The sequence below is a fragment of the Phyllostomus hastatus genome, unplaced genomic scaffold (assembly GCF_019186645.2).
Source record: "Phyllostomus hastatus isolate PE091 unplaced genomic scaffold, TTU_PhHast_1.1 phas_contig_159, whole genome shotgun sequence".
Taxonomy (NCBI): Eukaryota; Metazoa; Chordata; class Mammalia; order Chiroptera; family Phyllostomidae; genus Phyllostomus; species Phyllostomus hastatus.
In genome coordinates this window covers 5,960,459-5,975,983 of record NW_025333640.1, presented here as the reverse complement: position 1 = coordinate 5,975,983, position 15,525 = coordinate 5,960,459, and the positions used below count along the sequence as shown (strand labels likewise).

The following is a 15,525-nucleotide window of genomic DNA, read 5'->3' as shown; positions in this document are numbered from 1 at the left end:
TGATTCATTCAAGGGCCAGCACCTACTCAAGTCAGGCCCATGTGAGCTCTTCTCCTCCAGGCAAAAAATACCAGTCTCTCTTCAGCGATGAGAACTGAGATTTCAGCTTGGGAGCTGTGAGCAAGCACGTTTCCCGTCCTTGAGAAAGCTAGTGTTCGGTGATAACAAAGTCTCTAGGAAGAAGCACTGGTGAGAAAGCCTGGCAGCTACGAAGCCCTTTCATTTACGTCATCTCATTGGAAACCTCACAACCCCAGAAGGTATACTGGTATCCCACTTTATAGATTTGAAAACTAAGGCAAGTTAAGATGCCACTGCAAATGTCACAGTTAAAACTCAAATCCAGGTCTTTTCTACACAACGGCCATGGTTTTTTCACTGTACCAAGCTACAAGGCTAACACACAACAATCCAAGAGGAAAAAAGTCCATATATAATCAAAGGCTAAACGCTTTCCAAACCATGTAACTCAGCACTTCAGAGTTCCTCACAGCACCTCACAGGCGAGGTAACAGGGGCAGGGCCAGTAGTGAAGGCAGAGGAAGGGGGAGAGGATGGAAAGGGAGGGTCTCTTTCTCCATTTCAACCAAAGCAGCTCAGCTTTCATCTGTTTAATACTGAGTTTCTGCAAAAGAATTTATTTAGAGGGGTAAAAAGGACTCAGATGATAAAAATACAAAGATTTGAAACCCACTTGTACAGCCCTTTGGCATATTAAGAATTAACTAGAGAAGTAAATTAGTAAGAAGAGGCTTCATGGAGGAAAAGTCACAGTGATCTTTAAGGAAAGGGCAGGATCTGAACAGGCAAAACAGATACCAATTCAGAGGGAACAACGCTGGGTAGAGGAATTACCTATCTTTGTATGAAGAAGCATTGCCTATCCAGAATACAAGCTTTCTGATGAAGTTCAGTAAAGAATGGATTACAGAGTATATTGGCTACTAGGCAGACATTTAAATGGAGTCCAAAAGACCGTGGAGAACTACACATCCCCAAGTTTGGAAGTAAAAAATGAAAGTAATGTTTAAAGAAAATACATAGAGAAAAAATTGAGGATACAAAAATGATTCAGAAGGTGAAAAATACATAAGATCTGGATACTAAGCAAAAGGCTCTTGAAAGGCAACACTTAAAAAAAAAAAAAAAAGAACACCTAAGATTTATGTGCAGTAAAAATCTTAGATGACAGGCTTCCTCCGTAGCTCTCAACCCCTACTGGCTGTGTGAAAATGGGAAGATCAATGACTTCTAAGCTCCATTTCTTTACCTGCAAAACTGTGATAATACATATACATCTCACAAGACCATTGTTAGAATCAACTGAAATAACATCTACGGAAGCCAAAGTACTATTCCAATATTAGTTATTGATTAAGGTGGGTTAGGAGGACGGTAGCCAGAATATGAGGAATAAACTATGTCAAGAGGCAATTTCTAAGACCTAATAGGGTTTGGTAATAGATGAAATTAAAAGCGTAAAGCTGTCTGGCTGACCTGAGGAGGAAGTTAGAAAAGAAGATAACCTATTAATTCAGGGTATGTCAGGTTGGATGACACAGACAACTGAAGGGAACTAGGGCACTTGTTGCTTCAAAATTCTGCAGTTGATGTCAAGAGGTATAGTAATTAACAGATTTTTTTTTTTTACTTTATGGTTTTTTGTTGGTTGGTTGGTTGGTTGGTTGGTTGGTTTTTCACAGCCACAGCCTGACAACCAGTTCCACGTCCCAAGAATAATTCTAGGCTGGGAAAGTCATTTAACTCTTTGAATCTCAGCTTCATTGGTAAAATGGGGAGGATATCGACTTCAAAATTATTAGCAAGACCTCAACAAAAGGTAGTTACTATCAGACTGACTGCTCAAATTAGTGTGCAAACACCTTTGAGAATATATTTGAAATCTGACTCCGTCCTGTTGAGAAAGTGAAGATGGAATTCCTCCACTCTAACTCCGGAGATAATATAAATGGGCAAAACTGTCCCCCAGAGTTCAAGAATAATTCAGGGTTGTTTTTAACTTACGGCTTGGGGGGGGGGGAAAACCCACAGGAAAATAAAGAACTTCCCATGCAATGTGTTCTTAAAAAAAATCCTAACAAATCAGAGTCCGAGAATGAGTTAAATTGACCGATCACGTTATCTACGTGGAGGTCATACCGTGCAATAAAGCTTTTTGTGCTACTACTGGAAAAGATACCAACTGATTGCCAAAAAGGAAGACAGTAGGGTAGGTTGGTTTAAAAAGAACAATAGGTAAGACGAAAAGGCAGAGGGCTGGAGCGGAGGAAAAGACTGACTCCAGGGGGCGGAACTCTAGATAAGGCAGCGGATTCCGCGGGGAAATAAATGGTTCAGCCCTGGACGCCCAGGTGTGCGCCCCTTCCCTGCCACCCCAAACCCCCTTTTTCTCTTCCTCCCTTTACTCACCTTTCCGTTTCTGCCTCATTTCTTCGCCGTCGCAGTTGCCGCCACCACTGGTAACGTAGCTGGCAAGTTGGACCACGCGAAAGTTGACAGCCACCAAGCGCCCCGCTTGTCGTAAAACGAAAGTCAATGCGTCGTAAAGCGCCTTGCAGACCTCGGGGCTCACAAGGCCCGCCCCGCCCCTCGGTGGTGTCTGGCGGGACCAGAGGAGGCGGGGCAAAGCTTAGGACCCGGGGCTTGGGCGTTAAAAGCAGGGTTTGGGTAGTTCAGAGACAGGACGAAGCTTACAGGTAGAGGCTGCGGTGTGTACGTAGGTCTCTGAAAAAGGGAAAGGAGTCTGGGCAGGAACATGTATGGGAGATCACATGAAGACAAGTGTGCTAGTGTCATGAAAACTAAAATCAGAACTTGGAAGAGATCAGGCAGGAGTCAAGGAACAGTGCAGGCTTTGACGCCACTTGAGACCAGTTGAGACACCTTGGTCTCACATAAAAGGCACATGTCATTGATGGCCGGATCTCCAAGTAACCCCCGAAGGACTCACGTATAGAGCCACCTGACATTCATTATCCGGACCCCTGAATGTGACCAGACATTTTGACGCCCATCTTCCAGGTCACCTGACAGCCACCATCCTGACTACCCGACATCTGACTGATAACTGTCCTGGACCAATCCTGGGCTAAGATTGCAGGACGAATAATTATCAAGAAGGTGCTTTCTGCTACAAGAGCTTTTAACTTTTTTTCTTTTTTTTGGAACATTGCTGGCTTTTTGCCTAGCTGTGATTCTAGTTTACAAACTCTAAGACCCTTGAATAAATCTCGATCGTTTAGTATTAGCAAAGCCTCCAGACTTTCTGAGTTCATTCAACAGAGGTCCGAGAAGTGATGGAGTGGCGTGGAGCAAAGCACAGCTCATGTAAGACCTTGTAGGCCATTGTAAAGCCTTCGGCTTTTACTGTGACATGGAGATCTATTGGAGAGTTTTTAAGCAGAGATATGATATGATTTATAATTTAAAGTATTTCTATTTGCTGTGTTGAGAATAGACCGTGGGGAGTGGGGAAGAGTAGAGCCTGGGAGAGTCATTAGATGGCTATAATCATACCAGGTGAACCCCAAACCTTGATGCACCTTAGAACCACCCGGAGGGTAGTGAAAAATCCCAGTGCTCAGATCACACTCCATACCAATGAAATCAAAATATCAAGGGTGGGAGCCATTAGTATTTTTTAAAGATCCTTGGGTGACTCCAGTGTGCAGCCACATTGGCAACCACTAAATAAGGTTAGAAATGATTACGATTTGAATCAGTGTAGAAAGCAGTGAATGTGGTGAGATGTATTCAGATTCTGACTATATTTTGAAAATTTCAACAAGATTTCCTGACAAAGCAAATGTGGGATATGAGAGAAAGACAGAGGCATCAATGTCAAGTGTGACATCAAAGCTTTTGGGCCAAAGAATTGGAACTATGTCATGGCTGTTAGCTGGAATGAAGAAGACTGTAGCTGCAGTGGGGTTTTAAAGGGATGATGAGGGAGCTGATCTGGACATGTGTTTGGGATGCTTAGTGAACAGTAAGGCATGGAAAATTTGGGGGCTGAAGATACCAGTTGAGAGTCAGAGGCATAGAGGTGAAATTTAAAGCTACAAAACACGGTGAATGTGGAAAAGAGAGGAAAGAGACCAAAAACTAAGCTTTGGGTGATCTATTATTATCGGATTGAGGAGAGAAGAGGAGTAACAGCAGAGGAGGCTACGCAGGTGCCTCTGGGGAGGTGGGAAGAAAACTGGAAGAGTGTGGTTACCTTGAAGCCAAGTGAAGAAACCGTCTTAAGTAAGAGGCATGGATCCACTGGGTCAAATGCAGATGATGGGTCAAGTAGGATGAGGATTGCAAATTGACTAGAATCACTGGGGACTTAAAGAACAGTCTCATGGAATGGTGGAAGTGAAGGCTTGACTGGAGTACATTTATGATAGATCAGGAGAATAGGAATTTGAGACAGAGAGTTTAGACAACTCTTTGGAGATGTTTTGCCTATAAGAACCACAGAGAAATGGGGTAGTAGCTGGCAGGGAAGCTGAGGCCAAAGGGAGTATGTGTTTATTAAAATGGAATAATTAACAGCAAGTGTGTATGCCTCTGGGAGTAATCCAAAGCAGAGTGAAAATTTGATGAATTAAGAGAAAAGGGGATCCCTGACCAGTGTGGCTCAGTTGTTTGGGCATCACCCCGCAAAAGTGAAGGGTCACCAGTTCGACTGCAGGTCAGGGCACGTGCCTGGGCTGCAGGTTCCATCCCCCGGTTGGGACATGTTCCCAGAGGCAACCAGTCAATGTTTCCCACTCACATCAATGTTTCTCTCTCCTCTCCCCTCTCTCTAAAAATGAATAAATACAATCTTTTAAAAGAGAGAGAGAGAGAAGAGGGGAAAGAAAGTGCTCTGCCTAGCCCTGCAGGTGGACAGAGGGGATGAAATCGGATACACAAGAGAAGGAATCAGCTTCTGATAGGCACGTGGGTGGTGAATCTGTTAACAAAGTGGAAGGCAGAACGTGTGAGTGCAGATGCTGACAGGCAGTTGGGTGTGATGGTGGGTGGGGCTCTGTGGATGTTCTCTTTCAACTGCTTCACTATTCCAGTGAGTGCGATGAAAATTCAGTCTGGTAAGCTTCCCTACACTTGTAACAGACCTAGCATTCAGGTGTCTAAGAGCAGGTATCAAGGAACATCATAAAGAATCCAAGAAGCTTTAAAAATGAGCAAAATTAATTTTGTTATTAGGTACCTCTGATAACTATTGAAACAAGAACCAGCCAGTAGAGGGAGAGCTAAGCACGTGGGACACGATTATAAGTATAAGGTGTGATTTTACCCAAAGATAAGATCCAGCACTAATGATGGTATTCACATTGGTTTTTCTTTGTTTTAAACTTTATATTGATATTTCTATGGTTTTCTGATGGATAAAGCACACCATCATGACATAAGTTCAAAGCAATTTTTAAGACCACAGTCTAACTATCTTTAATTCTTTTTGACTTCTTTGTCTTCTGAATTCTCCCTTTGGACTAAAAACATACCTGCAGTTACGGAGGGTTATCCTAGTAATGACTGAGTGTGCCTTGGAAGGTCAACCACTGCCTGAGGTTGAAGTTTAAAAAAAAACAAACCAGTATTTTCCCTGTATTTCACATGATTGTTTTGGTGGCCAGACCCAGCAAAGTGGAACAGGTTGCACTTTCTTCTCTTCTGGACAGCATTTTATAAATATTTGTTCTGTTTTAAATATAAATGTAAAATTTAAATTCCAGAAGGAGTTATTTAAAACTGTATGACTCATTTCTACAATCCAATAATCCAAGTTGTTGATTTGTGGTGAATTTCAAGACTTTGTATCAAGAATCAGTTTATCTTCATCACCTCCTATCATCCCTCTCTGCCAGTGGTCTTGTATTTGGGGCTGTATGAACCAGTGCTCTGTCTCTTTTGGGACTCAGGCTTTTTTCCTATAGGCTCAAGTAAGTCATATCCATCGAAATAAGTCTCACCCTCACGGAAAGGATGCTGCAGGGTGTGGAAGCTGCAATCTACTTAAAAAGGAAAAAGAACTAATATCTGCCTGTTTGTAGGAATAGGTAAGAGACGACTGTAAGATACCTGATTTATGTACTATGTCATTTGAATGAAAGGGGGGAAATAGCACGATTCAACTTCTGAGGAAGGAGGTTGTTTGTAAATAGCGCTCTGATGGCAAATCAGTTTCATTTCTGCTTGCGTAAATGTGAACTTTGTGACCGAGGCAACAAAGCGCTGCCTGCCCCAGCCGGTCCCACAGGTTCTGTGCTAGGGCAAGGAAACTGCTACTGTCTCTGCTCTGGACCCCTGCAGCCCAAGCAGAGAAAGTGACGTCTGGTAAGTCATTTCTTTTGTGTTATTTATGCTGTTACTTATGGCTGGTTTCTTATAAAAGTTGACTTTAGACTTTCAGAAAAACTGAGATGACAGAACAGAGAGTCCCTCTATAACCTACACCCAGTTTCCTCTCTTATCTTACATTAGTATTTGTTACGTATTTGTTATGGTGAATGAACCAATATTTATAACATTATTATTAACTAAAGGCTATGCTTTATTCAGATTGTCGTAGTTTTTATTCACTGTCCTTTTGGTGTTCTAGACTCCCATCCAGGATATCCCATCACATTTGCTTGTCACGTCTCCTTAGGCTCCTCTGGGCTGTGACAGTTTCTCAAACTTTCTTTGTTTTTGATGACCTTGACGGTTCTGAAGAGTGCTGGTCAGGTATGGAGGAGCGCAGATCAGATATTCTGTAGGATTCACCTCTACTGAGATCTGTCTGAGGTTTTTTCCCCATGATTAAACTAGAGCTAGGGGTTTAGGGGAGGTAGAATTAAAGTGTCGTTCTTGTCAGATCTCATCAAAAGTACACACTATGTACGTGACTTAGGACTGTTGATGGTGACCTTGCTTACCTGGCTGAGGCAAGTGTTTGTCAGGTTTCTCCATGGTTAGTTTACTCGTTCCCCTCCTTTCCATACTGCCTTCTTCGGAAGGCAGTCTCTCTGCACAGCCTCGGAATTTGTGTGTGTGTGTGTGTGTGTGTGTGTGTGCATGCACATGTGGAAGATTTGTTTCTTCTCCTTCTCTTGGTTTTCACAAAATAAATCATTTCTTGAGGGAAAGTGAATTCTACTTTCTTGTTTGCTTAAGTAAATTTAAGGTTGTATGAAGGCCAATGAACTCAAAGTCTGGAGGAGGAGGGTTGAGTTTGAATTGTACTTATTCAGATGATCTTAGGCAAAGTCAGGAAGCATTCCTCTGGAAGGAAAATGCAGATTGCGGGCGTCCTGGGGGCGGCGTTACTGTCATCCTGCGCTCCATGAACTTCGGCAGGCTTGGGGGAGCAACGTGAGAGGATTCAAATTCTGATAAAGTACGTTATGAAAATACTTGCTTATTTTACTTACCTGTTCATCTGGGGAGGACGTAGAATATCGTGTCACTCCAGTGCCTTCTCTAATGTGTCTCTGCCTCTGGCAGCTGTGCTTCAGCTGCTGCACAGTCCAGCTGACGTGTCGACAGTGAAAATAGAACTCTTTCCCTCGGGGGGTGGAAGGCCCTTGTTTCGCTTTTGCTTCTAAGCTTCTGTGTTTAAATTGCTCCTTTGGGACTTACTAGTCTGAAAAGTCCTGCAGTGCTCAATAGGGTCGTTAGGAAATGTTGCCAACACCAAAACTACTGAAACCTTAAAAAAAGAAGATAAATCCTAGATGCCATCAACATTTCATCATTTTATTAAGCATCTCCTCCTTCTCCCTATTTATTAAGTCACCTTTCTGTGGAAGGGGATGAGGCTTTACCAAAGACTCTTTTTTTAAAATATATTTTATTGATTATGCTATTACAGTTGTCCCATTTTCCCCCCTTTACTCCCCTCCACCCTGTACACCTACTCCCACCCACATCCCCCCCTTTAGTTCATGTCCATGTGTCATACTTGTAAGTTCTTTAGCTTCTACAATTCCCATACTATTCTTACCCTCCCCCTATCTATTTTCAACCTACAATCTATGCTACTTATTCTCTGTACCTTTTCCCCCTCTCTTCTCCTCCCATCCCCTTGTTGCTAACCCTCCATGTGATCTCCATTTCTGTGGTTCTGTTCCTGTTCTAGTTGTTTGCTTAGTTTCTTTTGGTTTTGTTTTAGGTGTAGCAGTTAATAATTGTGAGTTTGCTGTTCTTTTACTACACATGTTTTTTTTTTTAATCTTCCTTCCTTAGATAAGTCCCTTTAACATTTCATAAAATAAGGGCTTGGTGATGATGAACTCCTTTAACTTGACCTTATCTGAGAAGCACTTTATCTGCCCTTCCATTCTAAATGAAAGCTTTGCTGGATAGAGTAATCTGGGATATAGGTCCTCTTCTTTCATGTCTTGGAATACTTCTTTCCAGCCCCTTCTTGTCTGTAAGATCTCTTTTGAGAAATCAGCTGACAGTCTGATGGGAACTCCTTTGTAGGTCACTGTCCCCTTATCTCTTGCTGCTTCTAGGATTCTCTCCTTCATTTTTTACCTTGGATAATATAATTATGATGTGCCTTGGTGTGTTCCTCCTTGGGTACAACTTCTTTAGGACTCTCTGAGCTTCCTGGACTTCCTGGAAGTCTATTTCCTTTGCCAGAATGGGGAAGTTCTCCTTTATTATTTGTTCAAATACGTGTTCAATCTGTTGCTCTACCTCTTCCCCTCCTGGTATCCCTATAATTCAGATGTTGGAATGTTTAAAGATGTCCTGGAGGTTCCGAAACTTCTCCTCATTTTTTTGAATTCTTATTTCTCCATTCTTTCCTATTTAGTTGTTTCTTTCTTCCTTCTGGTCCACTCTATTGTTTTGAGTCCCAGTTTCCTTCCCATCACTATTGGTTCCCTGTGCATTTTCCTTTATTTCTCTTATTGTAACCTGCGTTTGTTCATCTAATTTGTGCCCAAAATCAACCAATTCTGTGAGCTTCCTGATCACCAGTGTTTTGAACTGTGCATCTGATAGGTTGGCTATCTCTCGGTCGCTTACAATGATGAGTCCTGGGGCATTGATTTGCTCTTCTGTTTGGGACATGTCTCTCTTTTTTTGGAGGGGGGTCTGGTCGCTCCTGTTATGGTAAGGGGCGGAGCTTTATATGTTCACCAGGGCTGGGCACCCCGGTCGCTAGATTGTGACGTTGTATGTGGGGGCGGGGGCGGGAGGGAACAATGGCGGTAGCTCTGTTCTCCATGGGACCCCAGTCCCCTCTCTGGGATCCTGGGCTGCGCGCTCCACCCTGCTCCACAATCGCCACCCCACTGGGTCTGCCAGCCACCGCCCGCGCACTCAGGGTCCACCCACTGTGACCCTGCGCGCCCCAGATACCCCACACGCCCCTGGTTGCCTTATGCGCCCAACTCTCCCTGCTCTCCGCACCATGACCCATGCCTGGCTGCTCGTTTCCGCCCCTCCTACCGGTCTGGATGAACGGGTCTATTTCAACTTCTTGGCTGTCCAACTTCCATTCAGGTAAATTTTCTGTCAGCTCTGGGTGCTATTTTACCTCTAAACTGTTGTTCCGATCTTGGTTGTGCGTGGAGGTACGGTGCGTCCACCTATGCCTCCATCTTAGCCGGAAGTCCCGCTTTACCAAAGACTCTTAAAGGAAGACAGGATAGAAGCCTCAAGGTGATTGGTCATTGGGGACAAGAGTGAGTCAGTTTATCAGTTAGGGTGGCATCTGTGCCCCCACAGGAAATAGACTTTGTTCAGGTAAATACTAGTCCTGATTTTTAGTTTAATTGTCTTCACCAAATATTCTGAAAATAAATAATATCTGTACAGATGCTTAAGTGTTTATAGAGTAACTTTGTGTGAAATACTGTATTTAAGTCCCACAAGGAACTCTGGATATAGGTGTTTTTATATTCTCATTCCATATGAGAATAAACCGAGGCTCAGAGAGGTCAGGTGATGGGTTCAGTGTTATACTCAGTACTGGAGCAGGATCCTCAACTCCAGGCCTTCTGACTCCAAATTATGAATAACTTTCCCTGTGCTGTTCACTCCCTGGAGTGTAAGTCCTGTGTGTCCACACAACTGGCCGTTTTGTTCACTGATGTGTTTCCAGCATCCAGGACAGTGCCTGGTACACAGACACCCTCAACAAGTGTTTGTTGAGTGAATGAATGAATGAATGCATACAATTCCTGCCATTATTAATCTTATCATCTAAGACATTTCAAAGATACACATCATTCACTCAACAGCTATTTACTCAGTGCTGACTATGTACCTAGCACTTCTTACATTTATTAAAAATAGGGAGTAAACCAAAGCTGATCAAAATGCCCCTTGAAGAATTTAGCTAATTTAAGCATTTTGATTTTTTTCCTCTTAGTGCTGCCTTGGGGTGGGGTGAATGGAAATTAAAGGAAAGCAAGAATAATGCCGGGAGGAGTCAATGATGTGAGAGGCAAGGGAGGGTGAGATGAGATTCTGAGTGAAGGATGTTGGTCATTCTTAATAACTGCATTCCATTCTGCATCAGACACAGAACAAATGCAGTGGCAGTGTACTACTCAGTCCTTCCCCCCAAACACACACACACACACACACACACACACACACACACACTCTCTCTTGTTTTGCCTCTGAAGGCTCTGAAGAATTTTCAGGCAGCAGCTTCAGTTAAGTCTCTAAGTACAATTCTGTCAAGTTGCTCTGCTCCCTCCTATTCAACAGCCTTCACTCCCCAGATGCTTTTGTCATACGTTTGAAGGAGCCCCTCATCTGTAGACATGTCCCCTCCACTGTCCCACCGGAGCTCCAGAGGCCTTGTTTAAATAGTACCTATCAGAGGCTGCTTGATGGGATGGAGAGAGCACTGCACTTGGAGTCACTCTGCGGCCTTGGACGAGTTCTCTCCCCTCTTGGGGCCTCAGTGTCCCTATCCCTAAAAGAAGGGGCACCAGAGTGTTCTTGGTATAATTCCACTATGTGAGGCTATTCTCTCATGTGGGAGAACTACTGCCCATGTGTCACCTCGGTTATGTTATTTTAAGAAAATGACCATAAGCAAACACAAACAAAAGAGAGAGTGGGAGAAGCAAGAATAACTGTCAAAAGTCATAATTATTTAGCAGGAAGCTGACTCTGTGCAACCTTCCCATATCGAGCTAAATATGCAGAGAGTCTCATTTAAAAGGCTATTCTTAGGCTGAGGTGCACATGAATTCAAATAAGTACTAACAGCAAAGCTTAAGTGCTAACCACATAGTTGAAATACAAGTGAAATAAACCACAAATGAAAACCATATTTGTATGAGCTGTACATATGGGCTGTTTTTAATTGCTTCTCCACAGAAACCACACTTTCACAAAGTTACACCATCATTAACTGCTTCTCTTTGCGGGGGTGGGGAAGTGAACTCCAGTATGATGTGCAGAAGGACTATGCACCTATGAATTAATTACTCCTTACAGCAAAACAAACCTAAATTCAGTCATCTCAGTTGGGCTTTTTTTTATTACACAGGAGCCCTAATTATTGGTACAGTCTTGGTTTCAACAATAGGTGTCATTTCAAAATAAAACTTTAATCTTTTTGGCACCCAGCGAAACCAGAGGACCTGCACACTTTAAGGACCAGTTTCATCTTCCATTCCTAGATGGGAAAGGGAAGGCCCAGGGTGATGAAATGATTGGCTGAGTCCTCCAGCTCCTGCGATTGGCGCAAAGTCAGACCCGGACAGTGCGCGCTCCCCCGATTTCCAGCGCCCTGCCCTTGGCATGGCATCGTCACTTACTCACCGCGGTGACTGTGCCCTGAGTGTCTGTGCCACATTCCCTCTTCCTGTTAACTGGGGCCTTTGGTTATAGGTTGTTCTTGTTCAGGGCCCAATACTTAACTTCATTTCCTGTTGCCTCCTCAGCCTGTTTGTAAATGATCGATCCCTTTCCATTTTCCAGGGTCTTAGTTTGCCAATCAAGTGGTCCCACTCCTGCCAGTTTTTGAACATTGGCAGTGGGGATTTAAAGCCCAATTCACCACCAGCACAACGCAAATAATTTCCAATTTTTTTGAATTTCAAATGGCTCAGTACAGGCACCACAGACGCTGCGACAGCTCGGTGGCTCCACTGTGCGGCTAAACCCCCTCCGGCCTCAGACGGGCGCGAGCTGACAGCCCGGGTGGCCGTCATGTGTGTGGGCCTGGTACATAAAGTCCGATTAAGTGAAGCTCCTGTGACTCTGAAGGGAGCCCAAACCACTGCCCACACTCCAGAATCTGGTGAATTTGGTGGACACCTGTGCTTCTGCACCCACTTCTCTCTCCCATGGAAGGGCCTTCCTCACTCTCGGCGTTTGAGTGGTGGTGACACCGACTTGCTCCTTCTTTAGGGCCTCCTCTGCCTCCTCTGTTTCTCCTGGAGCTTCCCTGTCAGGACACAGGTAGTCCTGGAGGTCTACAGTGCATGCTTCTGGCGGAGGACCGCACGTTTTGTTTTGTTCCCAGCGCCCAATGTGATGTGATCCTCACATCCTGTGGGACTGTGGCTCATTGCGCTCCTGTCTTCAGAAAACAATGGGTCTCTTCCCCAGAGTTCCTTGTTAGTTCTGTACGGAAAGTTGCCAATAGGAATTACTATAATTTTGTGCACATTATCCCTCACCTACCCTTTTTTCTCCTAACTCACTTAAGTTTTACTGTGGGTTGGCATTTCTAACTCAGCATTTCAAACTAGGAATTGCTTGGGTGTCTCATGAACTTGAGTGACTTCATGGGGTGGTGCTTCCACTGCTAGCTTTACTGGCGAACATTGCAAATAAGAACATAGACTCTTGGATTTGAAGTAGCCTTAAAATTCATCTAGTCCAAACCAGCGTAAGTTCACACTCCTCCACAGGCAGAAAATTCATTACTTTCTAAGGAAGATCATTCCATTTTGGACAACTCTTGCTACTAGAGAATGTTAAGCCAAAATGTGCTTCCTTGTACCTTCCACCTGGGAGATCTTGTGATCCCCCCCTTGAGGCCGCAGAAAACACGCATTGTACCTTTTATATGCAGCTTGAAGGTCACATATTTGAAGACCACTATGAATCCTTTCCACAGCTTTTGCTCTGGTCTGTGTCTTTCTTCAAGTTAAGCATTTCCAATTCCTTAATCATAGTACTCTCTATTACTGTTGCTTTGCCTGCACACCTGCCTGTTTGTTCCTCTTCTGTTATGCACTTTAAGTCAGGGCTCTAATCATACCAAAACCAAATTTGGTTTCTAAACATCTTTTGGTGTAGACCCTCATCAAAAGCTTCCCATTATTTCATTCACTCAGTCAGCATTTATTGTCAATCACTGCATTTCATGATTGAAATGCAACATTGAAGGAAACGCAGCCCTGCCCTTGCCTAGCTCACGGCTCCGGAAGAGGGAGAGACCTTAGCATAGTAAGCACTGTCACAGTGGTGTGCTCGGAGCACTGGTAACACACCAGGGGAATGACAGGGAATCAGGACACAGTTTCACTGGGGAAAAGCTAAAACGGGATCTTGAAAAAAGAGTAAGAATTCACCGAGAAGTAGAGGGGAAGGGTGCCCCACAGAGCAGGAATGGCATGTGCTAAACGCAGGGGAGTCCATAGGGTACCCTGCCTTGCAGAGCTGTAGGGAATTGGGGTGGTCTGAGTGGGGGGTGCAAGATAAGGAATGGAGAGATAAGGACCTGAGGCTCAGGACCTCACACATAGTAGGGGTTCATATCCCTTTCAACAACACCCACCAACTAGAGAAACCATTTGGTTAGTTAATATCCACCAGCAAAACTAACAGCAAGAGGCTCTTTCAGCTGATGAGTTGTGATCTTCATTTGGGGTTAATGTGTAAATGAGGCACAGCCTCCCTAACTAACGGCCCATGGGTCTAATGAGGGTTGACAGATCAGGTGGGGTTTTGCATGTTTCAGAAGGGCTGGTGACTCTGCTTTAAATGACACAGCTGAGTGATCCACACAGCAACGTCAGATATGGGGAGTAAGCACTTACAGTGCTCCCCACTTTGTTCCCCGAATTCTCCTCTATGCATGAAGACAAAGAAGGTCCAGGACAGCATATCCCCACCCGGCCTGTGCAGTGCCCTCTGCTCTGTGTGGGTCCTGTTCTCCCTCCACGCCCAGACCTTGTCTGCTGCTGGGCTGGAGACGGGCTGGGTCTGGCACACCTCCTTTTGGATGTTCCCCTCCTTCTCTCCCTGCTGCAGATAGATGCCATGTGCTCTGGTGCCACACAGAGCTCCCAGCAGGGGGTATCTTTCTGGCTGAAGTGGGGGTGGGGTGTTGGAGAAGATCCAGAGAACCTAGTTACTATGCCTCTCCTTCCTCACTCTGTAGCACCCCAAAGCAACTCCAGGGAACCCTAGGAATACCCAGCATTCCATCCATCTGTCAGATTCTTGCTGAAACTTCACTGGCACAAGGCCCAGGGCTTCCTGATTGGGGGCACCGCTGTCGCCAAAGCAACGAAGCTACATAACCTCACTTTCACAGTTCTGGTCACTAGAGACCATTCTCATTACAGAATGAGTTGTCTTAAAGATGAATAGAAAGGTCATATCAGTTTAAAGTTCTATGGCTGCAACTAGCATTGAAAACCAGTGGTCAAGGATTAATTTTTGTCATATTTAAATTAATACGTAGTGTATAAGGTGTTGCGAGGAATTCAAAGATAAGTTAGGATGGTCTTTGCCCTTTGGGCTTTAGAATCTAGCTGGGGAAACAAAGCATTGGCAGATTTATATGTTATTTTGTTTTTTTGCTTTTTTTATTTATAATTATGCTGTTCCCCCCCGCCCCCACTTTGTATGTATTTTTAGGCTGGTTCTCCCAAGTGGATGGAAGTAGGCGTTTACATAACAGGAAGTGGCAGAAATGGAGTATTTGGTGGGCCAGGAGCCACACTCAGGTAACATCCCGCAACATCCCCCCATGAGTAAATAGAACTGCTTACCCTTATATGATCAAGGGCAAACGATTTGAGACTGTGTTCAGCTATAGTCGTTGTTCCATGCTCTTTATTCAGAAGCTGTTTTCTCATGATACCTTTTAACAGCGAATGACAATATATTCACCAACCACTAAATTAGTCTGTTCATAATGTAGTGGACTGTCTGACCAGCAATTAAATTTGGCTCCCCTTCCCCTTTAAAAGGATCAAGAATCATTTTGGTTGCTGTCCTTACAAAGGGAGGTGTAGGGTGAATCACATTGGAGTCAGCGAGGGTGCACCCCCTACAAGTCTGGGTGCAGGGTCCCTGGAGCCACGGAAGGAGCCTTCCCTAGGAAGATGAGGGGAGTAACCCCTAGGTGCAGAAAACAGCAGTATCACATCCTTTGTGTTTTGAGAACTGAAGAGGTTTAGGAGCAAGGGACGCTTTGTTTCTGGGTCAGTTGGGTAGTGGCTAGCCTCGGGGGCATGGCTGAGCACGCAAAACAAAGAATTGCAACCAGTGCCATGGTTGAACTTGGCACTGAAGGAGTGGAGTTGT

The 15,525-nt window shown here is 44.3% G+C and overlaps 2 protein-coding genes across 4 annotated transcripts in view; one reads left to right on the top strand and one right to left on the bottom strand.

Annotated features, from left to right (window-relative positions):
* The window catches only part of ELP3 (elongator acetyltransferase complex subunit 3), an 88,335-nt gene extending 85,799 nt beyond the window's left edge, over nt 1-2,536 (bottom strand). The window contains exon 1 of the mRNA XM_045831099.1: nt 2,431-2,536. Coding sequence (XP_045687055.1) covers nt 2,431-2,449 — 19 coding nt within the window. The 5' untranslated portion in view covers nt 2,450-2,536. The remainder of the gene's footprint in view (nt 1-2,430) is intronic.
* Nucleotides 2,537-5,809: 3,273 nt separating this feature from the next.
* Nucleotides 5,810-15,525, top strand: part of NUGGC (nuclear GTPase, germinal center associated) — a 44,150-nt gene continuing 34,434 nt past the window's right edge. The window contains exons 1-2 of one of the 3 annotated variants that reach the window (XM_045831259.1): nt 5,810-6,074; nt 14,854-14,942. In XM_045831259.1, coding sequence (XP_045687215.1) covers nt 14,909-14,942 — 34 coding nt within the window. In that variant the 5' untranslated portion in view covers nt 5,810-6,074; nt 14,854-14,908. Of the gene's footprint in view, nt 6,075-6,143; nt 6,352-7,265; nt 7,394-14,853; nt 14,943-15,525 lie in introns of those variants that run through there. The other 2 variants (XM_045831257.1, XM_045831258.1) reach the window with 2 other exon arrangements.